Source organism: Prionailurus viverrinus, chromosome F2, assembly GCF_022837055.1.
Source record: "Prionailurus viverrinus isolate Anna chromosome F2, UM_Priviv_1.0, whole genome shotgun sequence".
NCBI classification, from domain to species: domain Eukaryota; kingdom Metazoa; phylum Chordata; class Mammalia; order Carnivora; family Felidae; genus Prionailurus; species Prionailurus viverrinus.
In genome coordinates, this window is record NC_062578.1 from 82198321 (window position 1) to 82222823 (window position 24503).

A 24503-nucleotide genomic window follows, 5' to 3' on the forward strand; every position below is an offset into this window, starting at 1 on the left:
CCCGTGCAATCACTCATCGATTCTCACCACCACCCGGTGAGGCAGGGCACAGAGACGTGAAGGAACTGACCTGAGGCCACACAGCTGGCGCCTAGCCATCCTCCCCTGTGCGCTCGGTCACCTAGGTCAGGCCTGCAAGGGCGCTCCCTGAGCCGTCATCTCTGACCCTAGCAGCACACTCAGCCCCAGGCTGGAGGTGGTCTGGCGCAGCCCTCCCTTCCCCGGAACGCCAGTCCCAGGCCCGTCTGCCTGGCCCCTCTCGGGCTGGCATTGACACCCCCAGCCCAGGTTGCTGATGTCTCCACCCTCGACCACTCAGGTGTCTGTAAAGACAGTACTGGGTGGGCAGGGCGCGGTGTCTGTCAGCGGCCTGGGCGCTGCTCTGTGAGCCCTGCTCCTCCCTGGCTGGACTTGGGGTGCAGCAGGGGCTCTACTGGAGGGGGCACAGGGGTCACATGTCAGACCCTCTGGCAGTGGGGGAGTGGGGCTGTCTCCCAGCCCCTCCTCCCTCTTTGCCTCTCAGATACGAAGCCAGAGCAGAGGGGTTCCAGGTCTGATGCCCAGGAGTCCCTGACCTGCCCGAGACCCCCAACAGTCTGCCATGACGCCCGCATCTGGTGGTGATGCAGCCGGACGTGGGCGGCTAAGAAGAAGTTGGTTCCTGGGGAGCCCCTGGCCGGCATCGATTGTGCTGGCCCTGGGTTTGGGCCATCAAAGCGACCTCCTGGCCTCGGGGTCCAGCGGGGAGATGGCAGTCCCTGCTGACATAATCAATCGTGCGTAAAGGCACAGTGAGACCAGGTTCTGGGCATCTAGACTGTCTGGGGGTCAGGGAAGGGGAAGATGGAAGGGGAGGGTCCCTGGCAGAGGGAGCCCCGGCTGTCAGAGGATGGGGGCAGGGGTCTTGTAAGCATCCCCCCCCCCCCGCCATTCTATTGTTTACCAACCTTCACTGACATTTCCAGAACAGGCTTCTAGAAGCAGGCCCCCACTGTGGGGGTGGGACAAGGGGGGTGACCAGGCTGCATTCACAGAGCAGCTGCCAAGGGGGCTCGAAGGACACCTTCATCCCGAGAAGCTGTCCCGCCTCAGGGACAGATGGTGTGGAGCTGAGCCAGGGCAGGGACAAGGCTGAACAATGCGCGGGGAAGGCCTTTCCTACCCCCAGGCTTTCCTGGGGCAGCTGGGTCCGCCCTGAGAAGGAACTTCCTGTCCGCGGAGTATCCAAGCAGATTCAAGGACCTAGGAAAACCCAGACCCCATTCTGCCCAACTACTGGCCCCAGAAGCAAAGCCAGAAAAGCAAAGAATTCTGCCCGGATGGTGCCCCAGGGAAGGGAAGCCACCTGCCATTGTGGACCGGAGCCCGGCCCCGTGTGGACTGGACCAAAGCCCTCTCAGTGCGGCCGCTGGGGGGTGCTGTTCTCAGAGCCGCCTCCACCTCTCCAGGGCCCCAGTGCGGACCTAAGGAGGTGGCCTCCCAGGTCACTGGCAAGCTGGGGGCGGGCTGGGAAAGCTGGGTGGACCTCTTCCGGGCTTTCCTGCCCAGTGTTGCCGAGAAGGGGACAGAGAGGACGCTGGAGTGCCTGCTGCACACTGCTGGGTCCGCATCCCATGTGCTCGTGACACCTATGAGGCCCCTGTCGAGCCCTTTACATTTGCAGAGTCCTCTCCCCCCATTGCGGGCGTTATATGCTCCCTTTCTGAACGGGCCAAGGATGGGAATGCTTGGGAATGAGTTGGAGATTGCCAGGACCTGGGGGTGGGTGTGGTGCTGCTGGGGGTAATGAGGTTACCAGCTGGGACTGAAAAGGCTTAGGGGCCAGACTGTGATGCGCCCTGAATCGGCCGCATGCGCGCTGGGGCTGGGGCGCCCTGCAAAGGTGGAGAGCCCCTGGATGTTTTGGAGCGTCGGAGGGTCGGTTTCCAGGACAGTCTTGAAGCAGTGCCGCTGCGGACGGCGGCGTCCACTTCTTTTGCAAAGTCCTGCAACTTGGGCCGGGAGGTACTGGAGCCTTCGCCTCTGCTCAGATCAGGGACCGAATCTTCGACGGCTGGGGAGAGACAAGAGGGCTCGCAGCGAGCTGGGGGGGAGGGGTGGGGGAGACGCCGCGGACCAGCTCGCCCTCTCCTGCGCCTGCATCGCGGGCCGCGACCGCCAGATGCCGCTGTGGCGCGGCGCGCGGCGAAAGCGAAAGCGGGGCGGGAGGCGCGCGGACATGGGGGGGGACGGACCACTGAGGGCGTCGGGGGGGGGGGGGAATGCTGGCGCGGGGAGGGCGGGGCCCTGGCCTGCGGCACCAGCCGCCTCCGGCGCGTCCCTCCCCAGCCGGCTTCGCGAGGTGGTTCGCTCCGGTAGCTCGGCTCTCGCCGGTTCCGGCAAGCGGGCGAGGCGGGGCGCGGGCACCGGCGCGGCGGACTCCAGCGCAGCGCGCCCCGGTCGGCACCGGCGCCGCGGGTTCCGCCGCACCCCGCGCCTGCCGCCGCGATGCTGGGGCTGCTCGTGGCGCCGCTGGTCCTGGCGCTCGTCTACTTCGCGCTGCTGGACGGTTGGTACCTGGTGCGCGTGCCGTGCGCCGTGCTGCGCGCGCGCCTGCTGCAGCCGCGCGTCCGCGACCTGCTGGCCGAGCAACGCTACGCGGGCCGCGTGCTGCCCTCGGACTTGGACCTGCTGCTGCACATGAACAACGCGCGCTACTTACGCGAGGCCGACGTGGCGCGCGCCGCGCACCTGACCCGCTGCGGGGTGCTGGGGGCGCTGCGCGCGCTCGGGGCCCGCGCCGTGCTGGCCGCCTCGTGCGCGCGCTATCGCCGCTCGCTGCGCCTGTTCGAGCCCTTCGAGGTGCGCACCCGCCTGCTGGGCTGGGACGACCGAGCGTTTTACCTGGAGGCGCGCTTCATCAGCCTGCGCGATGGCTTCGTGTGCGCGCTCCTGCGCTCCCGCCAGCATGTGCTGGGCACCTCGCCGGAGCGCGTTGTGCAGCACCTGTGCAAACACAGGGTGAGCACCTTCTTCCCCCCTCCCCGGGCCCGGGTGCACACCCTCCGCGGGGCCCTGAGGGTTCCTGGTCCCTGCCCCCTCCTCTAGGGAAGGCCACCCCCTTGGGGTGTGCCTGTCCCGCTGAGTGCCACACTCCAGCCCTTACTTTTGGACCCAGGGCCTCACTTCACTGATGGCCATTCTCCCTGGGAGCTCCCAGGGTCCCTGCATCCACTCATACACGTTCTTAGCGTGCTGCCCGCCTGCCCCTTCTGAAGCTCGCCTCTCAGGACTCCATGCCACCCCATGCGGTATCCCCCGCGTTTCCCCCCAGGGAAGCCCTGACCAGGCCTCTCCCGGGAATCTAAGTCCTGATGCTGCTGTGTGGCTCGGAGTGTGTAGCCACCTTCTCTGGTCCTTGGTTCTCAACAGGCGGGATGGTGTCCCTGAGAGGTTACTGGGAGTTCCCAAGGACCCGAGGACACCCCCTCCCCCGCCCTTTGCACACAGCTTGGAGCTGAGGGCTTGGGTCACCACCACCTGGGTTTGGGGTTGGGGGACTGAACTCACAGAGCTGCAAGCCCTTGTGCCTTTTCCAGTTGGAGAGAGGGCCGCAGTGCCCGTGTGGCGCTAAAGGACCCTCCCCAGGGCCTGCTCCTTCCAGCACAGCCCAGCCTGGCTACCGCGGCGTGGCAACGGGGCCCTGGGGACGGCAGCGCGCCACCACCGGAATGGTTTCCAGGGCAGGCTCCGGCCTGAGGCGGCGTCCCGAAAACTTGCCTCAGGAGCTTCCGTGCCAAAGCCGGGGCCTGCCCCAACCCCTGGGTGCTCTAAACGAGGGCGCTGCCCTCTCTGGCTTTGAACAGGTGCCTCCTGAACAAGGGGGGACACGGTCTCATGTTAATCGTGAGAGGGTGGTCTTTCCCCCATACCGGAGGTGGGGAAACTGAGGCTCACAGAGGCCATGGGCATAGCTCCCTGGTTTTCTGTCTCTGGACACCCCCCCAAAGGTCCTGGGTGTCCCCCACCCCATAGGGACAGAGATGCTCCATACGCCCCTTCACGTGTAAGGAGGCCGGCATGGGGAGTCTCTGGTCACGGAGGCTTTAAGTCGAGGGACTGAGAGCTGGGACTAAAAGACAGAGGGAGTCTCTCCTACAGCAGAGGGTGCCGGGTGGCCGGTGGGGGCTGGAAGCGACTTCCAAGAGAGCCGATAGCGCGGCTCAGCAGGTGTGCCCGAGGATGCCCAGCCACAGATGGGAGGGCCAGGGCATGGCCAGGAGGAACCCAGGTGCCTAGGCTAGGTGAGGTGGGCCCCAGGCAGAGCCTACACGGGGCAGTCTGAGCCCAGTGTCTGGGCTGAAATGCTCCAAGTCCGGTTTCGCCACCGCTGGCTGGGAGGAAAGTGATCCCAAAAGCCTGGACATTGAGCAGAGCTCCCCTCACTCCGGGGGAGGCCAGGGCTGCCACTCTACTTGTCCCCTTTCCCCTGGGAACACCCCAAGCCCATCCCCGAGGCCTGTGACCTCTCAGGCCTGGCCCGGCAGCCTCTTGCCTCCCCATGATGGCTGGCTGCATGGGGGTGGGGTGCGGGGGCGGGGGGATCGCAGCAGTGGGCCCAGAGCTTCTGGTCCAGCTTCTCGTGGTATGCTGGAGAAGAGAGGTTCACGGCAGCCCCCGTCCAGCACTTTCCCAGCAGAGGGTGGCTGACAGCCACCCTCCCACTCCCCTGCTCCAGACTCCTGAGGCTTCTGGTTGCTCCGGGTCACCCGTCACCCCTCTCCAGCCAGCTGGCCTCAGAGGGCTTTGCCTGGGTTCTGGGGACACACGGACGGCTCCGGTGTGGCCCTGCTGGGGAGACAGGCCTGAGGAAGGAGGATGGTGTCTCGAGACAGGAGGATGAATGGCACTGGGGGCCTCAGGGAGGGCCACCTGCAAGGGGAGGCGGAGGACACGTTCCAGGGAGAACAGCGTGAGCAGAGGCCCAGAGGTGTGAAGGCCGCGCCCTGGCTGGCCACCCTTCCCTGCACCCCTGCTCATTCCCGGGGCGGCGGGGCCGTGGGAATGTCACCCCTCCCTGCACCCCTGCTTGTCCCCCGGACAGCGGGGCCATGGGAATGTCCCCCTGTCGCCCTGCAGGTGGAGCCCCCCGAGCTCCCAGAGGACCTACGGCACTGGATTGCCTACAACGAGGCCAGCAGCCAGCTGCTCAGGGCTGAGAGCGGCCTCAGTGATGTCGTCAAGGACCAATGACCACCACACCCTGCCCGCCAGCCTCAACGTGGGGGCGCTTGCCTGCCGGTCCCTGCCTGCCAGGGCCAGAGGGTGCGGGATGGACCCGCCAGGCCCACGTCTCCCAGCTGGAGCGGTCCACGACCAGCCCTGTCGGCCCAGCACCGCCCCAGCCCGCTCAGGCCTCCCCCTCCGCCCATTACTGATGTCCCCCTCCCCCATACTGTGCTGGGCACGGGATGGGGGTGACTCAGATGCCCTGACATAGCTCTGCCCTCAGGGTGGAGGTGACGGGAAAAGTGGGAGGCCCAGGACCCTTAGGGCGTGGGCTTTGGGGGGTGGGAGTTCGGCCCCACCCTGTGGGTGAAGCCAGTCTGGGGCCCCATGGTGTAGGTCAGAGCCGCCGGGGCCCCAGAGCTGCCTCCTTCCACCCTGTCCCGGAACCCCGGAACCCCGCCGCCAGCTGGAGCCAGGAGCGCAGGGATGCCCCCGATTCCTTGCCTGCCCCCCACGCTGATCTCTGCCTTACAGCTGCAATGGGAAAGCTGCAATGTCTCTGTTTTATTTAAAGAAACCCCAAGACTAAAGGGTTTTTAATGTCAGCATGCTGGGGGAAGACCTCATTTCTGAAGCCCCCACCCCCCAGGGAAGCAGCGGGCCCCACAGGTGTTTTCTGGTGCGGGGGCTGGCTAGGCTTCTCGGGGTCCCACGAACTTAGGGACTAGGTGGGCAGGGCAGGACTGGCCCCTCTTGCACAGAGCATGGGACCGAGGCCAGGAAGGATTTGCCCCACTCCCCCTGCAGACCCTGGTGCTCTCCTTGTCCCCGGCTCTCGGGGTTTGCTGTCCCATGTCCCAGTCTGCGGATGGCTGGTGCAAGTTTCTGGTTTGGTCCCAGGGTCCAGTCCGTGATCCCCCAGAGTTTGGGAGGCTAGGCCTCAGACTCTGGGGTTGCTGGGGCGGGGAAGTGGGACAGCAGGTGGGGCAGAAGGTCAGTGGACCTTAATGGGTGGGACAGCACAGGGGCCCTTCTACCAGCCCCTCAAAGAGGACAGGAAGTGTGGCCACCGGGATAGAAGACAGTTGAGCGATGGCATGGGCCACGTCGTGCTCCGACCACTTGCTCAGGAGGGCCCCAGTCTGGGGGCCCAGAAAAGAACGGGTAGTTGGAAAAGTTGGATTTGCAACACGGCATGTGAAGATGGGGGAGTGATGCGGCCTGGCTGAGGTCACGTGGCTGGCGAGGCCGGGCCTCCCACCTGCTTGAGCAGCCTGCAGCCTGCGGCCCGCGAGGGTGTTTGGGCTTCTGCAGGGAGTGAAGGACCGGGGACATCCTGGGGCGGGGGAACTTGGGGGGTCCATACAGGTGTCAGGACAGATTCCCCACGGGGACTGTGGACGGGAAGCTGTGCACAGTGGGTCTGGGTCCCAGCAGGTCCCTCCGGTGGTGGTGAGTTGCCAGCTGGCATCCCGGAGCAGGGCAGGGGCTGGGGAGGCAGGACGGGTCTGTGTGTCTGTGTGAGGTGTTCAAGGTGGTGGGGCATCTGGGCTGGACGTCCCTGTGTCCCGGGGGCGCAGTAGTTTCTTTGTCCGCTCAAGGGAGATACACCCCAGCCAGATGGGGGCAGAGGGGAGGGGAGGCTCCCTCCTGCTCTTTCTGTTTGGAGAAGGTCTGACCACAGAGGGGTCCTTGCTGACCAGGGGGCACGCGTCCAGGGCACAGGGCTGGCCAAGGTGGGGCTTGGGCTGCCCCACCCTCCCCGCCTAGGAACCGGGTGATCTTGGGGGAGTATCTCTCCTCTTTCTGCGTTCTTTGTGACCCCACACACCACCTCCTCAATCCTCAGGCCCCAAGTGTCGGCAGCTGGTGTGGCCACCCCAGGGCCAGCCCTCCCGGGGCCCCACCTGTGGCCTCCCAGCTCCTGGGGGTGGGGGGCGGTACACAGGGATGTGCAGATCTGACCTCAGGTGTCCTCAGGGCTACAGACAGAGCAAGGGCTTTCCTTGGGCTCAGGTCACTTGGCAGCTCCCACCAGGGGAGGGCAGGGTAGCCCCGTGCTTAGGTGGTGATGGGGCAGGGGTGCCCTCTGTTTGCCAGGCTGGCACTGTGTGAAAACCCCGCGGGTGCGCCTGGCCAGCCACCTGCTTCCTCCAGGGGTGGGGTGGCTGTGGAGCCGGGTGCGCAGGCTCACCCCCCGCCTCCCCGCACCTTGAAGAGCTCAGAAGCCGTATCCCTGCTGCCCCACTGGAAGCTGAGGCCAAGAAAGGGCTGTAGTGATATCTCAGTTTGTCCCCATGGTCCCCGAGGGGCCCGGGCCCCTTGCCTCCAAATCCCGGGCCTGGTAGAGACTCTCTGGAAGCCTGGCCATAATGCGGAGTCTGGAAAGTGCCCAAGCCAGAGGGCAGTGAGGGGAATTGGGGCCTGGAGAGGGGCAGTGACACCCTGGGGGCATTCAGGCCCCAAGGCTGCCGATGTGCAGTGTACTGGACGTGTCTCCTACCTCCACCTCCGCACAGCGCTGCCGAGCCAGGCCGTGGCCTGCGGGTGGGGGGCAGGCCTCAGGAGGGGGAAGCAGGGGTCTGAGGTTCGGCTGCGGCTGAGGCTGCTGCTGCCCGGCTGGCTGGCTGGGGGCGTGGCAGGGAGCCCAGCACTGGCCCTGGGTGTCTGGGATGAGCTGGCACGTCTTCAGTGCTCCACGGGCATGGTCTCTCACTCCAGCTGTCCCCCGGGGCCAAGGTCATGGTACACCCAATGTCGGGGGGCGGGGTGACTGAAGCGTGTGGAGGTGTGTGGGCGTCAGCTGGCCCAGAGGCACCCCACGTGCACTTGGGAAGGCCTGGACCGATCGGGCAGGCAGCCTGTGCCCCCCTGTGCCCTCTTCCCAGCATCCCCCGCTGCGGCTGCAGCACCCCCGTGCTGAACATGTGGAGCGAGACGTACCCACCCTTGACCTCAGCTTCCCTTCCACCCAGGGGGCAGGGGTGGGGGCGATGCCCCCCGGGGTCTCGGGGGAGATTCTGGGGGTGGGGACAGATCTGCCTTGGGCTAGGGAGCCTGTCCTGGTCTCCGGGGCCGTGGGACTGGTTTGCAGGAAGGCGGGCCCAGGATGCGTTTCTCCTCCCAAGCCTCCGTTTCCCGTTCTGTGAAATGAGTCCAAACGGCCCTGGATGAGAAAAGGGCCAGGTGCCCAGAATGGGCCCGACTCAGCTCAGCTCCCCCGGAGGCCAGCTCCGGGGGCTCTCGGCACCCGGGAAGGAAAGAGGTCGTTTCTGCCCTGACTTTGTTTATTTTCTGCAAGTGTGGGGGGTGGTGGGCCGGGAGGCCCCTGGCAAGGCTCTCGCCCCTTGAGTCCCATGATTAACCGGAAGCTTCTGGAAGCGTGCGGCTACGGGTGGCCTCTGGTGGTGGCAGGCCCTTCAGGGAAGGAGTGGGGCCCCCAGCGGGGCCAGGGCCCTGACGCCGAGCCTGGTGGCCTGCACGGAGTTGCACAGATCGCGGAAACAGCAGTAGACCGCGCGGGTGCTCCCCATGCTGTCGGGGTCGGTGGCAAAGCAGGAGTTGGAGCAGGACCGGGTCACCAGGGGCATCTGGTTGAAGGGGTACTCTGCCAGGGCGGGCAGGTGTCAGCGCCTGCTCCGCCACGGCCCCGTGCCCTCCCCGGCAGCCCCGACCTCCACGCCCTTGACCCTGCGGCCCCCAAACTGATGGCTGGGCCTGGAAGCCGTCCGTGCTCCTGTCCCAGCCCTGAGGTGGGAGCCTGGGGCCCCGGGGCCGATGCCACCCTCGTGCGGCACCACAGAGGCAGGCCGTGGGGGCTGCGCCTCGGGGCCCCACCCCCAGTCCTGAGGGCCTTCTGGGGGAAGGTGACCACTGCGGCCCCTGGGCCTGTTGTGGGCCAGACTCACCGGCCTCCATCAGCACCAGCGTAGTCATACAGGCCGTGGCCTCCGGCTTGCAGCGAGTAATGTTCTTGCATAAAGGAATGGCCGTGGGCTGCTCACATGTAAAGCATCTGAAGGCCTCACCTGGGCGAGGGATGGGACAGACGTCGTCGCCTGGCCTTGAGACCCATCTTGGAGGAGGCCACGTATGGTCTAACCCCTGGGCCGTACCCCACGTGCCCCCTGGCGTGTCTCCCTCGCCATCCCTGTTGGGGGACGCGGCTCGCCTCGCCGCGACCCTACAAGGCCCGGGGCTCCGACCCGTGGACTTGAACGCCGCACTCCTCTGTCGTGCCTTGGTTTTCCCGCCTGGAGAGTAGGGCTTCGAAGCCCGTCCCTAGCGAAGGCTCTAGGATCCAGGAGGCTCATTTAGGGGGAGGGAGATGAGCCCAGTGGGGGGTGTCGGAGGCCCCCCTCCCCGCAGAGGAGGCATCCACTCACCAGCGTGCAGGCAGGAGGCTGCAAGCAGCAGCAGAAGCTGGAGCAGAGCCCCGCACCGGGCCATCCGCCCATCTGCCGTGCTCGGCAGCGGGGAGCGGCCGCCTCTGTGGGCACTTATACCCTGCCCTCTCTGTGGTTCCTGCCAGGTGGTGGCGGGAGTGTGTGAGTCAGCAGGGTGGTGCGGGACAGGGCGGAGGTGGGAGGTGGCACAGCGGGTGGGCGGGCCAATCATTCACAGGCCATGGGGACCGGGACCCCTCTTCGCTCTAGCCACCTGGTGCTGGCCCACAAGCACCACACAGGTGCTGAGCCCCCTGTGGCCCAGACTCAGGTGTATGTCACGCCCAACCAGGGCCAAGGCCAGTGTCCTTCACACCCAGGTGTCCCTCTCCCTGGCGTAGGTGACCACCAGACCAGAGGTCCGGAGGGAGTGGGGAGTCAGGCCGTGTGCAGAGGAGGGTGAGTGCCAGCCTGGTAAGGTGTAGGGACCGTGTCAGGTCGGATGGTCTGGGCCCCCCAGGCTCCTCCCAGGCTGATGGGTGTGGGGCTCCAGAGAGGCCCCTCAGTCACTGCCAGCCCCTTCCCTGCAAATGACCTTTAGACCTAGCCTGGGCTTCCCTCAGTTTTAGGCCCCAGACAGCAGGGCTCTGCCCACCCCTCAGCACCCCCCGCCCCCGCTTGGCCTGCCAGCCTCCTTCACTGCCCACTCCCCACCGCAAATCTTCCCATACCCACACCTTTGCCTGTGCTCGGCCTCTCGGCAGGCACCCTCTCTGGTCTCCCAATCCCAGCCCCACATCTTCCACATGCTCTGAGGCCCACTGAGCTGCCTCGTCCATAGGTCTTCCTGGTGTTCCAGCCTCTCTGGTTTCTCAGTCCTCTGAGGACCTAATGGATGGATGGACAGGTGGATGGATGGGTGAATAGATGGCTGGGTAGACAGGTGGGTGGGTGGGTGGATGTGTAGATGGTTGAGTGAGTCGATGGATGGATGGATGGATGGATGTGTAGACAGATGAGTGGATGGACAGGTGGATGGATGGATGAGTAGATGAGTGGGTAGATGAATGGATGGGTGGATGTGTAGACAGATGAGTGAATGGGCAGGTGGATGGATGGATGAGTAGATGAGTGGGTAGATGGATGGATGGGTGGATGTGTAGATAGATGGGTGGGTGGGTGATGTTTGAAGGAGTGGGTGGGTAGAGGACAATGTGTGAATGGAGTGAGGGAGATAGGGGAGGGCAGTAGGTGAGTGGATGGATGGGTGAGTAGATGGGTGGGTGGATGTGTGGATGGATGGGTGAGTAGATGGGAGGGTAGATGGATGGATGGGTGGATGTGTAGACGGATGAGTGAATGGGCGGGTGGATGGATGGATGAGTAGATGGGTGGGTAGATGGATGGATGGGTGGATGTGTAGATAGATGGGTGGGTGGGTGATGTTTGAAGGAGTGGATGGGTAGAAGGCAGTGCGTGAGTGGAGGGAAGGCGATGGGGGGAGGCAGGAGGTGAGTAGATGGGGGAGTACCCGGCAGATGAAGGAGTGTGAATGTGTAGCAGGCAGAGTGGTGGAGGGTGGGTGGGCCCTACTGTAGGGTACGGAGTTACATCCCAGTCTCCAGAAGGGACAGCATGCTGGGAGGAGCTTTGGCTGGCACTCAGGAGGCCCGGGTTTTGGTCTTGGATTTGCTGCTGACTCCGTGTGTGGCCTTGGGGTGACTCCCTTGCCCCGCTGGACTTTGCATTCCTGTTTGTAGGATGGGCCCAAGGACCCAGGGCAGTTTCGAGGGCAGGCATGAGCTGGCCTTGTGGACCGAGGAAACAAAGGGAGGGCGTTACTTGGGAAGGAAGAGACCACGGTTGCTGCAAACCACCAGTTGGGCCACACTTGGCAGGTGCAGGCACAGGCAGCAGCAGGGGCAGCCCTTCCCCAGGGCTTGGTCCACAGTCGCGCCCAGGATGTTGCGAGAGGAGCCAGGGAGTGTCTGGTGTGGAGCCTGGCAGCCTGAGTGGGTCCCGGCTCCACCTGCGTGACCATAAGCCCCTCTGACCCCCTTTCTTTCACCTGTAAACCAGGCGGAGCGTCGTCGGCCGCGAGGGCAGCCGTAAAGACGAGGGAGTGGTGGTGGACGTGGCATGGCAGAGAGGGTGCTCTGCCGTCCGCAGAGGCAGGAGAGGGAGGAGGGGCACAGCCAGGACAGGGGCGCACAGCTTTCCCGTGTTTGGCTGGAAGGCTGTGTGTGTGCGTGCACACGTGTGCATGCGTGTGTGTGTGTGTGTGTGTGTGTATCGAGTCTCAGCCCAGGCTGTAAGTCTCAAGTCCCCACCACTCTCCTCACTCTTGTGAGACACGCGAGAAAAGCCAAGTGAGGGGTGTGTTGAATGGATGTGGACAGCGCCTCCTTCGTGACAAAGTCGGAGCTCAGAGTTAACCCCCAAAGGGAGGCATCTGGTCAGCTCTTGGCCGTGCTTGGCCTCCGAGTTCCCTGCTGTTCCTGGAGTCTGCCTGGGCTCTCTGGAGGATGGTGGTCATGCTACGTGGCCAGTCTGTGCTGGCCACTTGGGTGGGGCTTGCTGGGCTGTGGGGGTCCTGTCTCCCAGGAGCTGGCTCAGGACCACAGAGCCCCTGAGACTGCACATCATATCACAAGAAGCAGAGGTCTGGGGGTCCTGGGGTCCTGGGGATTTGGGGCCTTCAGGCCCTGCGTCTCCTCTCTCAGAGGCACGGGGTGTCCTTCACCCCAGGACAGACCTGCTTCAGGTCCTGGCTGCTGCCGTCCCCCATCCAAGAGCAGGAAGCCCCGGGAGGGGTGATGGCTGCTTGTGAGGGCTCTCTGGGCTCGGGGCCACGGGCCCGCGGGGAGCGTGCTGACACACTAGATGGAGGCCTTCCCGGCCCCATCTCAGCGTGGCGGGACGCTGGTGCTGTGTCCCCTCCCAGGACTGAGCCAGCTCACCAGGGGCCCAGGAGAGGCCGGTGGAAGGGGTGACTGAGGGCCCTCCCCTCCCCTTCTCACCTCCCTCAGGTGGCCCTGGGGGCAGGTCAGCACTGGGCAGGGGGGGCTGGGGCCCGCCTTCCTCAGGCACGGGGCCCTTGCCGTGTGTGCCCCAGGACCTCACGTGTGCGCACAAACATGTGTGTGTACGTGAGAGCATCGAGTCCCAACACAGGTGCAGGCCTGGGGGTCCCTGGGGACCAGAGGCCTGCCGGACAGGTGACTCCTGGGAAGATGTCTGGAGGATTCTGTGCTGGCCCGAGGCCGCAGTGGTATGAACGTCCCCTCCGCGTTGGAGTTGGGCCACCCTGGGCACCCAGGGAGCGGGGCCTGGCGAGCCTGGAGAAGGCAGAACGTGCCTGGTGGCCCTCTCCGCCACCCAACATAGGGGACCGTGTCAGCACGGGCAGGGAAGGGCCCTGCCCGGGGGCCAGGTGAGTGGGCGGTGGGTGCTTCGTGGACTGATCCCCGATCCCGGGTTACTCTTCCTGCCCGGGGCTTCCTTCCGCCTGGCCTGCCCTCCTCTACCCAACCAATGTCTCGGTCATCCAAAGCCTGGCCTTAAGGGCCCCTCCTCCGAGAAGCCACCGGTGACCCGGCCCTGGCAGGCAGGTGCTGCCCTCCCTGCGGGGTCCCCCTCTCTGCCCCATCCCAGTCAGGCCTCCTCCCCCACAGGGTTTGCGTGGGTGTCACGGGCCTAGTGACTGTCCTCGCTTACCACGTCATGGGACTTGGAGAGGAGGCCCCTAGAGACAGCCCAGAGGCAGACCGGGAGGGGAGGGGAGGGGCTGGGGAGGGACCTCGGGGGACACAGGACGAGGCTGACGGAGCCGGAGACGCAGCTGTAGGCCCCCCGGCCCCCCGTGGGCAGGGCACCCAAAAGCAGACACAGGACGCCTGGTGCAGGGGTGGTGCTTCTTCAAGAGCGGTTGGGGCTGGCTTGCAGGGGTGTGGGTGGCGGGGGGAAGGGCTCTAGGGGCCAAAGCTCCAGAGCAGGAGGAGCGCCAGCACGAAGGCCAGGCTGCGGCGGCCGTCCAGGGCGGGCGCCCCGCCCACGTTGCACAGGTCGTTGTTACAGCAGGACACGGGCCGCGTCTGGCCGATGCCGTCCACGTCCGAGGGCACGCACTTGCTGGAGCAGGACTTGGTCACCGTGGAGTCCCCCAGGAAGGGGTACACTGTGGGCCACGTTGGGTGCCCGGTCAGCTCCCGAACCCCAGGGCCCCCAGGCGTGGCCCCGTGACCCGGGGTGGGGGTGGGGGTCACTGCTGCACCTCAGTCCCCCTCCTCTTTCCTTCCGCCACCGTGGGGGTCCTACGTGCCAGGGACACAGCGGCTGACACGGGGATTCCCGGCTGGATGAGGCAGTTCCTCTCCAGGTGCCTCAAGCAAGGCTGAAGGTGCGTTTCCGTTAAAGGAAAGAGGGGGGCAGGAGTGGGGGGGGGCGAAGTGCTTCCACCAAAAGCCCTTTTTGCAAAACGGCTGGGGCTGTGGCTGCGCGCTGTGCACGGGGCCCCCACAGCTGGCCAGGGGTGACACCCGGGAGGCAGCTCTGACCCTGGGACCCCAGCCCTGCCCCGCCCAGCACCCGCTGACCTATCTCCAAGGAGTAGAGGGTGGTCTTGCACATGGTTTCGTTGACACCGCAGGTGGCGATGGTGACACAGCTGGACACACTGGTGGGCTCGTGACAGGTGTAGCATCTCAGGGCCCCCACTGGGTGAGAAGCGGCAAAGGACGCGTCAGGCAGGCCCTGCCCCTCCCCAGCCCTCTGTCCTGGAGGCCCGGGTTCGAGGGGGATGACACCACCCGGGGGTGCCCGCCCACCGAAACTCTGGGAGGATTCAGGAGGTTTGGGCAGGAGGTTGGGGACAAGGTGCCCTCCCAGGGGAGGCGGGCCGAGGTGGGGACCGGGCAGCTCGGGAGGCGTTGGGGGGGGGCCTGCGGGGTCAGGGAGGGCCTTGGTGCGGCAGGACACCCCCTCGGGGTCCTCATCAGCAGAGAGCAGCACCCGACCGAGGGGTGCAGTGGGGCCTCGGGAACAAGTGAGGAGGGGTGCGGGCTGCGTGCATCCACAGGCATCAGCTTAGCAGAGGCGGGGAGAGCCATGGCCCCAGGGGCCAGGCAGGTCAGGCCGGGGGGGCCCCCGGGTGTGCTGCCCTCCCCTCCTCTGCCGGGTCCCGTCCCACCGCAGGAGCCCAGCTGGGCCTGGCCGCCCAGCCCAGTGAGGCCGCGGGGCCCGATCCCCCACCGTGTGGCCCTCTGTCTTCAGGTTGACCTCAGTTTCTCCTCCGCCCAGCTCCTTTCCTGGTTGGGTGTGGGGGCCCCGAGGGGCTGGGGTGTCTCCCCTAGCTGGTCTCTCGGACCTCCCAGAGCCTTCCTGGTCTTCCCAAGACGCCTCCCAAGGCCCGCCTCCACCGTGGCCCCGGAACCAGGGAGCACGATTCTGACGGTGCCCTCTGCGGCCCGAGGCCCCCAGTGACAGGCAGGTCCCCAGCTGGCACCCGGGGCCTCTGCTGCCGCCCCAGCCCAGCCAGTCCCAGCCCTGGGCGCAGGCCCTTTGGAACTGCACGCACCTCTCCCTCGCTTGGGCTGAGGGCCCTGCCCTTCCCTCCGCACTCACCCCCCTCCCCGCCCCGCCTCGCCTCTGCTCGGGCCCCTCTGCCTGCACCCCTCACCGAGCTCGCCGCTGCAGGCCGCCAGCACCAGCACCAGCAGCACCGGCCGTGCCCCCCTCATGGTCCAGTCCTCACGCCGCAGCCACTGCTCCCTCACCCTCGGCCTGCCCGCGGGGACAGCAGACACCGGCGCAGCCACCCGACCGGTCAGCCGAGCAGATTAGTGCGATTGGGTTTCCTGTGGGCGGCTGGGGCGTGGAGACCCACCCCCCGCCCCCTGGGGCCCCTCCCGCCTCCACCCGACACCCCACTCCTCCCGCCCTCCCTGTCCCCTTCCCCACTCCCGTACCTCCCACAGCCTGGGGCCCCTCCCTGCCCCTGATGACCCCTCCCTGCCGTTTGGGGGCCCTCACCTCCCTGTGACTCCCTTACCTGGGCCCCCCATCTCCTCCTTCCTCCCCCATTCCTGCCTCTGCCCGGCACCCTTTCCGCCTTGGGTCCCCATGCCTATCTCCAGGGCAGAGTCCGGGTCTAGTGGCTCTGGGTTCGAATGCTACCAAGGTGCCCCGGGACGCCCCCTCGTGGGGCACAGTGATGGGGGCGGACTGCCGCCTGGACAACCAGCCACGGTGTACTCGGAGGCTTAAGGGGACAAAGACAGGAAGGTGCCGGGTCAACAAAAATGTCCTGGAGGGAGGTTGCAGGTGGGGAAGGGCCAGGGTCGCCTTGGGGACGCTAATCCCGGTGTCCACTGGAGGGGCGGGCACACCTTGATCTCTAATGGGGCCAAAGGGTCTGCCCCTCGGGCAGGGCTCACGGGGCCCCAGCGCAGGTCAGGAAGTTGATGGGAAGGGCCTTGCCCAAGGCTCGGACAGGACTCAAGTGTGGCTCCAGCCACTGCTCCCCCCGTATACTCACACGCACACACGCGTGCCAGACACATGCACACGCACACACTCTTGTGCACTCTTGCACGCGCACACATGCACTCACAAACCCGCACACGTGTGCACACTCACATACACAGTGCACACTCACATGCACACACACGCACACACTCGTGTGCACTCTCGCACGTGCACACATGCACTCAAACCCGCACACGCGTGCACACTCACATACACAGTGCACACTCACGCGCACACACGTGTGCCAGACACATGCACACACTCGTGTGCATTCTCGCACGTGCACACATGCACTCACAAACCTGCACGCGCGTGCACACTCACATACACAGTGCACTCTCACGTGCACACACGTGTGCCAGACACATGCACACACTCATGTGCACTCTCGTGCGCACACACATGCACACTCACAAGCCCGCACACACGTGCAAACTTGCACACATATACATACGTGCAGACTCACGCGCGTACGCACGTGCACACGTGCACCCCCGAGGGTGCCTGCACGTCAGCCTCCACAGGGTGTACTCCGCCTGGGACCCCATCACACCCTCCACCAAGCCCACAGCAGCTACGGAGAACGCTGGGGTGGGGTGGGGAGGGTTGCTGACAGGTTCCTCGGCCTCTTGCCAGGCGGTCAAGGCCGTGGTGCCCAGACTCACCGGGGCCACGCTGCAACCCCACCCACCTCCTCCGTCTTCTCCCACAGGGTCCAAACCTTGGTCCCTCCTAGACTCTGCCCCTGCTCTGCTTCCTACCGCCAGAGACGCCTCTCCCTCCCCTCCCCTCCCCCCTGCTCTCCTGTGGTTGAAATTCTCTGTCTGGGGACTCCCCCCGTCCCCACCCCACCGCCTTTCTATGGTCTCTGGACTTTCCTTTGAGATCGGCTCCAGGGAGCTGGAGGCGCTTGTGTGTCCCTGGCGGGGACTGGCGGGGCCTGAGGACGAGGCGCGTGGTGACCCTTAGCACCGGGCGCGTGTCGGCCACTTCACCTGCTGGGTCGTAGCGTCCTCGCTGCGGCCCTCCAGGCACACGCCACCACCGTCTGTACTCGGGACACAGGGTCAGGGCTCCCGGCCTTGGCGGGAGCTGCCCTGGGCGGGTCACCTAGCGTGGGCTGGGGAAGCCGAGACGGTGACCGGGCTTGTCTGATTTGACACTTCATCACACCGCACAGCTGCAGCTCGGCGCTGATGTTGGATGCAGCTAACCGGATTAGACACCGGCCGCACACACCCTAGGCTCCTCCTGGTCTAGCCCAGTTCCTTTGCTGCAGCCACACCAGCCCAACCCCTCGGCCTCGGACCCGAGGGCCCCGCCTGTGCCCTCCCTCCTGAACACACCCGTGGCCCCTGGTATTCGCTCCTCCCGCGGTTTCCGCCTGATCCCTGGGCAGCCAGGCTGAAGCCGGCTGCGAAGTGTCAGCTGTCCACCTAGGTCGGGGAGGGATGTGACCCGGGCAGGGTCTGGGTGGGCTCTGTCTAGGATGCCAGCCGAGAGGCCTCCAGCCACCCCTCCGTTCTACCAGGAGCCTCTAGGTCAGGGCCCGGTGTGTGACCGGGGTCAGGGTTCTGGGCGTGACCAGCGTCAGGGCTCAGGGTGTGACCAGAGTCGGGGCTCAGAGCGTGACCAGGGTCAGGGCTCAGAGTGTCACCAGGGTCAGGGCTGAGGGTGTGACCGGGGTCAGGGTGAGCGTGTGACCGGAGTCAGGGCCCCTCTGCTGTTGCCCCATCTGTGGCATGGCCTCCCCTCCGGCCTGCCTGTGGGCGACCTCCTCTGGGCAGTGTCTTCGGGCCCCAGGAAGGCAGAGGGGTGTCCTGGCCCAGGCTCCCGCTCAGCGGTTCCCCTGTAAGCCGATGTTTCTACACCGTGAAGGGAGTGCACAGGGTGCAGTTCTCCCCAAGGCAGGCCCCGAACCCTCGGTGCCGTGCCCTTCCTGAGGCCCCCGGGGGAGGTGCCCTGACGCATGGGCACACGTGTGCTGGTAGGCACCAGCACGCATCCACGCCGAGGCGGGGACCTTCCACTGCAGCCACACCCTGTGGGTCGGGTGCTCGGAGGCACAGAGCTGGGAACCTTCGTGTCCCCCCCGCGCCACGGGGCTCCTTGTCCCCCTGGTCAGGCTCTCTTCTCCCCGCTCTCCGTCACCACTGACCCTTCCAGGAGATTCGCAGGAAGGCAGAGCTGGCAAATGGCCACTGTCCATTGCAGGCATTGGTGAATGACCCATCCGCTCTCCGACGAAAACCGTTAGACGTCAGTTGTACCTCCAGACTCAGAACCCCTGCCTGGGAAGCCTGAAGGTCTTATCGGGTGCTTACCCAGCCCTCGGCGGGCCCCCACGTTGGGGCACCTGCCTTAAACCAGCCACGGGAGGTGGTGGCTCTGTGGGGACGGGCACTCCCTCCCGTCCACAGGCGTCTGGGTGACATTTCAGGGGCCAGCATTCAGCAACATTCTTGGGGCATCTTAGAGTTTCATGCACGCGGCCGACTTGCCCCGGGAGCACCCTGCACGGCGCGCACGGGGCTGGCTTCCAGCCCTTCCGTCTCCTCCCGCTTCTCTCTGTTTCTCCCCTGCATTTAAAGTGCCACTTGCTTTTACGTTGTCCCTTTCTTTTTTTTTTTTTTTAATTTAAAAATTTTTTTTAAATCTTTATTTTTGAGAGAGAGAGAGAGACTGAAGGCAAGCGGGGGACGGGCAGAGAGAGAGGGAGACACAGAATCCGAAGCAGGCTCCAGACTCCGAGCTGTGGGCACAGAGCCCAACGCGGAGCTGGATCCCGTGAAATGCGAGATCATGACCTGAGCTGAAGTCGGACGCTTAGCCGACTGAGCCGCCCAGGAGCCCCTCGTGTCGTTCTGTTTAGATTTGTGTGGAATCATGACTCTTTCTCAGTCTGGATTTTCAATCTTGTTTTGATTTCTGAAATCCGCCTTCTCTTGTTAATTTGTAAGAGCTTTTAATGCATGTGCTTCTGATGGCATGCGATTCGCCCACTGCAAGCGTTTTCGGTGTGCTCCCAGATTTGTGCAACTGCCCCCCGTCAGTGTAAGACTTTCCTCACCTCAGAAAGGGACCCACCCGCCTCCTGGCCTACTTGCCTGCTGTGGGCATTTTGTGGAAATGGACTCACAGAGGAGGTGGTCTTTTGCATCTGGCCTCTTTCCCTCAGCCTGACGCCCTGGGGCCCGTCCCCGCCGTGGCGGTGCCTCTGGAAACATCCCCACGCCTGGAGAGTCCAGTCTGCCTGTCCCCTCGTCCGCTGAGGCGCTGGGCGCAGCTTCCCCGTCTGGCTCTTGTGACGACGCTGCCGTGAGCGCGGCGTGAACGTGTGAGTGTTCATCTCTCCGGGTGTGTGCCCCGGGGATGGAGTTGCGGGGCGTGTTGTGACCGCGTGGAACTGCTCGAAGAACGCGTCTTGATTTTCTATGCTGAGCCGTCTATCGTGTTGACAATCTCTCTTTTGACATTTAAAGCTCGGGTTCAGTGGGACCGCCTCTCGATAGGAGGGGAGCGGAGGCCGGGAGCCAGCGTGGTTTTCTCCCGCGGGGTCAGCTTCCCCACCTCTGGCCTGTGACCGCCGTGGTGGCCACGGTCAGTCCCGCCTGGGGGCTCGTAGGGGCCTCTCCCGTGGGCCGAGGGCCCTCCTTGCGCCTCCGTGTGGGGTCGCTCGCCCTGCTAGGACGCCGTCGCCGCGCTGCACCAGCTTTTCCACGTCTTCTCGAGAACGTGGGAGAACGTGGCCGGGGTAAGAACAAGGAAAGGGCCGGGCGGTGAGCCCGGGGGGAGGTAGGGGGACCCGTGCTCCACTTTGCGGCCCGAGGCTGGTGGGAGCCATGATTAAAAGTGTGCCAGTGTGTGTGTCTGTGTGCGTACGTGTCTATGGGTGTGTGTGCACGTGGGGGTGTGGGTTAGTGTGCGCGTGTGCACCTGTGGTGGGGGCTGATTCCAGCCTCACCCTCTCACCCGGCTGCTCTGTCCCTTCCATCCTCTCCCCTGCTTCCCCCAAAGTCCCCGCCCCCTGCCAAGGGCCCCTCCCCCTTCCTCAGACCCACGCAGTGCCACCCTTGGGCCCCCTGACCCCCCTGCGCGGCCCGGGATGCTCCTGGAGCGCCCCCCGGCCCCTGGGCCCCATCTCAGCTGCGGGGGGAGCAGGGTCTGCCTGGGGGCCGGGGCGCGGCATCGGCTCTGTGAGCAGGGGCAGCGGCTGCGGGTGGAGGGGCGCTCAGTCATGGTTGCAGAGGCTGTACTGGCAGCAGACAATGGACACGTGGGGGCCGAGGCCCAGGGTAGAGATGTCGGGGCATCTGGTCTGGCACGACTTGGTCACCATAGGCATGTCGATGAGGCTAAAGGGGACCCCTGGGGTGGACGGAAGGCTCCCTGAGCCTCTGCACTGCGCGCCCCCTGCCCCACCGGCCACCAGCGCAGCCCCCCTCCCTCGGGCCCTCTCCGGGGCTGAGGCCAGGGGGTGCTCCCCCCGCCCTGCTCCTGACTTGCTGGGAGCCTGCACCGGCTCTGCCCCCTCCGAGCCTGGCTCTCTTCTGGGCAAAGGGGCCACGGCTGGCCCACCCCACACGCGCCCCACTCACGGGTGGCGATGGTGACGCAGTAGTTGGAGTTCCGTGGGCATCTGAACGCACGGGTGCACCCTCCGAAGTCCTTGCACTGGTGACACATCAAGGCTTGGGCTGCAGCGCGGGCGGAGGGACAGGTGGATGGACAGACGGGGACACAGGTGTGGGCAAGTCGTGCCTAATAGCACCCGCTACTCCCACCCAGCGCCCCACTGTCATTCTCAGGGCCCTAGCCCCCGCATCCTCGGGTGCCGATCCCCCAAGACCTCCCAGATGGGGGGGGTGGGGGAAGGTCGCCATGTACGAAGCATCAGCCCAGGGCTGGGCAAGGTCCCGAGGCTCCAGCCTGTGGGACCGTGCTCTTCACGGGAAGAGGGGGCCAGGCCTGGGGCCACGACTGGATGGATGCTACGACTGGAGGCCGCTCTTCTGAGTCCCCCAGCCAGGAGAGTGCTGGCCCGGAGTCGGGGCGGGATGGGGTCCTCTGGGCTTGCTGTGTGACATCCCAGGGGAGCGGAGCAGGGCCGCACCCTGAAGGAGTTGAGAGCTGGGGGAGTTTGGGATGGAGGGAGGGTGGTGAGGGCTCCCCAAGACACGACCGTGCCCATTTTCACCTTGCGGGGGGCGGCCTGGGCAGGCCCCCTTAGGCCCACCGGCACCTTAGTTCAGGTGGCTAAAGTCACGGGGCCTTGCCGGCCTCCGTGGGGAGTGGGGTGGCAGGTGTGCTGGGCAGTGAAGGGCCGGAGGGAGGCGGGAGGGAGGCCAGCACGGCTCTGTTCTGTGAGGACATCACATATTCTTCTGGAACACTGCGTTCACTCCATCGATGTCTGACGGCTCTGCCCTCCCACGTGGGTACTGCGTGGGGCCCCACAGCCGCTCTGCCTGCCTGGCTGTCTGTCCTTCTGTCCCCCTCCTCCCCACACTTCCCGTCCCCCCCCCCTGCCCCCCCGCCTGTCCTTCTCTGGTTCCTGAGCTTCTGTGCAGGAGGTCGAGCTACGGCGCCCGGCCCTGCCCTGGCTGCCCGCGTCTGGGCACAAACGCAGGGCCAGCGGGGCGAGCCGCAAGGCCCGCGCTGCCCCCACTCGCCGTGTGCAGGCTCGGAGCCCCAGGACGCTCGCACCAGAGTCCAGGAAAACACGCTCACCGCCCCCCTCACTCCCTGGTCAGCCCTTCCGGCCTCGCCCCCCCCCCCCCCCCCCCCCCCCCATCGCCCTGGCTCTGCCTCGGGTCGGCACACTTTTCAGGCCCGGGTCCTTGACCGTGATGGTGCACGGCACACTTGAGCCAAACCACATACGCACGGGCACTCGCACGCACACCCGGGCAGGGGCTCCCGGCCCCCTCCCGGCCTCACCCTCTGCTCCCCCCCTCACCCCCCCGCCCCGGGGGGCTGTGAGAGGCACCCTCCCAGAGCCACAGAGCCAGAGGTGGAGACAGGGCGTGTCCACCGTGGCGGGGCGCCCACCGTCAGCCTAGACTCTCCCGCCAGCCCCACAGAGCAATCCGAGACCCCACATGTGACCAGGAGAGGTGACGGTTCCCGTCACAAAGCCCAGCAAAGCTGCTTGAAGCCACCCTCACATCAGGCCTGAGGACGGTGTGGTACGTTGCATACGCCGCCACCTAGTGGACAGACAGGGGAGTGCCACCGGCAGACCCGCGCAGTCTGGGTCTCCAGGGCATCAGCGAGAGAGAAGCAGCTCCTGCCTCCTGCTCTCCTCTGCTCACCCCCCCACCCCCAGATGCCTCCCTGCGCTGCCCATGCTGTGCCTTCTGCTCTCCGGCAAAACAGGCCCAGCTCATATGCCACTCCGCTAGGGAGGCCTCCTGCGGTTCCGGGCAGAGTTGATGGCTCCTCGTCTGACATGCCCACCACGATCTGCTGATGCCTCTGCCCCAGCCTGGTGATGGGGTCCCTGCCCCCACGTGGTCTCACTCAGGGCTGGCTCCCCATCCCCGCTGCCTCCGACGTGATGGACACGAGCGGGCATTTCGCCCACTCTTCCGACCCAGAGCATCCCTCACATAGCACCCCTCCTCTGTACCTAGTGGGGCTGAGGAGAAGTTTGTGGAGGGAGGGAAAGAAGGAAAAAGGAAAGGAAGGAAGGAAGGAAGGAAGGAGGGAAAGAAGGAAGAGAGGAAGAAAGGAGGGAGGGAGGAAGGAAGGAAGGAGGGAAGGAAGGAAGGAAAGGAAGGGAGGGAGGAAGGAAGGAGGGAAGAAAGGGAGGAAGGAAGGAAGGAGGGAAGGAAGGGAGGAAGGAAGGAGGGAAGGGAGGGAGGAGGGAAGGAAGGAAGGGGGAAGGGAGGGCGGAGGAGGGGGAAGGGTGGCCAGGTGTGCAGGCTTCCGGGGGCTCGTGTCGTCCTCCGGATCGGTGCAGCAGGCAGGACACCTCCCACCTGTTGGCTCTAAACCGGGACTGGCGTGCGGACTTGGGGGAGTGCGCTTCCCAGGGGTAGCAGGGAGAGGGCGCCGACGATGATGTGGCCTGTGGGGCTCCTGTGATCCACTGGACCTGGGCTAAGCCAGGGGAGGGAGGAGGGGCCTGTGGGTGGCCCCTCCCAGATGCCACCCGACCCGGTGACCCAGTCCCGGCGGTGACAAAGACTTTCCCCGTGTGGAGCTCAGGTCCCCAAACCCCTGTCCGTCGGCACTGGTGACCCAGGAGCAGTTCTTAGGGGCCATCGATGAGACCCGGGGCCCCGAGCCTCACATGCGTTCCCCGCCGGACAGAGGGCCTGCACAGGGCCCCGCGCATGGTCGGGAGGGTCCCAGCAAGTAGAGACACTGGCAGACCCCAGAGGGTGGTGGGTGGAGCCCTACGCCCACGCCAGGGGCTGTCCGGACACTCCCTCTGTCCATCTCATTTAGGGCCGTGGCCGCGAGGAGGGTGCCAGCCCAGATGTGGAAACAGAGGCCTGGCCAGGTGAGGGCCGGGGGCCGGGGGCCCGGTCGGGGTTGGGTCAGGGGCCCAGCAGGGTTCGTTTCGGGCATCTGGGTGGGTGAGCAGAGATGCCATCCACCTCGGCCGGGAGGAAAGATGATGAGGCCGGGTGTGCGCAGCCCCATTTGAGGGAGATGTCCCCAAGGAGCCCTGAGGCAGACATCCGGCCCCAAGGGCCTGGGGCCGACCAGCCGGGGCCAGCGATGGCGGAGGTGGGCCCAGCCGAGTGCGGAAATGGCCCGAGTGAGGTGACTGGACCCAGATGGAAGCCAGAGTGAGGGAGCGGAGGCCGGGGTCCCAGCAGGAGGGACTGAGGAGGGGGCCCGGAGAGGGTGGGCCCAGGAGACAGTGCCGGCCAGGGAGGAGGGCCGTCAGACTCAGTGCGGGGGGGGGGGGGGGGGGGGGGGATCGCTGCTGAGTTGGAGAGGCCTGTGGGGGAGGTCGGCAGGGGAGGGGCGTCGAGCTGGGGCAGGGCACAGAGAGGCGGGCGGTTCTTACAGGGCACAAGGACAGCGCTCCGGGCTCGGCTGACGGGCCTGTGGGTCCCGGAAGGGGCCGGGGGAACTACCCGGTGCTGCCCACGGGCAGAGGGTAGGAGCTGGCTGGTGGGGCGGGGCCGGTGCCCCAGAAAAGGGGGTCAAGGGGGCAGGAACCGGGGGTCCTCTGAGGTAGGAAGCCACATCCCGGGGCTCGGTGGCGGCTGAGGCTGGGGGACCGGCTTAGAGCAATGGTGGGGGGTGGAGGCGGCACCCGGGACTCACCCAGCTCCAGGCTCAGGGCGGCAGCCAGCAGGAGCCCGAGGAGCAGCCGCATGGTGTCCCGGAGAGAGGCTGGTGCCCCGGGCAGCCAGGCTGCCA

At 65.9% G+C, this 24503-nt stretch overlaps 3 protein-coding genes across 3 annotated transcripts; 1 reads left to right on the forward strand and 2 right to left on the reverse strand.

The window, feature by feature from the left end:
- Positions 1-2383: 2383 nt before the first annotated feature.
- On the forward strand, positions 2384-5780 carry THEM6 (thioesterase superfamily member 6). The gene is made up of 2 exons (XM_047841696.1): positions 2384-3000; positions 5119-5780. Exons 1-2 carry the CDS (start codon positions 2488-2490, stop codon positions 5230-5232), a joined length of 627 nt encoding a protein of 208 aa, XP_047697652.1. The 5' UTR covers positions 2384-2487; the 3' UTR covers positions 5233-5780.
- A 7713-nt stretch (positions 5781-13493) lies between these two features.
- LOC125156732 (ly6/PLAUR domain-containing protein 2-like) lies at positions 13494-15395 on the reverse strand. Its single transcript, XM_047842937.1, has 3 exons — positions 15271-15395; positions 14189-14308; positions 13494-13770 (listed from the first exon to the last, which is right to left on the reverse strand). Exons 1-3 carry the CDS (start codon positions 15329-15331, stop codon positions 13565-13567), a joined length of 387 nt encoding a protein of 128 aa, XP_047698893.1. The 5' UTR covers positions 15332-15395; the 3' UTR covers positions 13494-13564.
- A 4838-nt stretch (positions 15396-20233) lies between these two features.
- Positions 20234-24503, reverse strand: SLURP2 (secreted LY6/PLAUR domain containing 2). Its single transcript, XM_047842787.1, has 3 exons — positions 24408-24503; positions 20717-20815; positions 20234-20486 (listed from the first exon to the last, which is right to left on the reverse strand). Exons 1-3 carry the CDS (start codon positions 24457-24459, stop codon positions 20350-20352), a joined length of 288 nt encoding a protein of 95 aa, XP_047698743.1. The 5' UTR covers positions 24460-24503; the 3' UTR covers positions 20234-20349.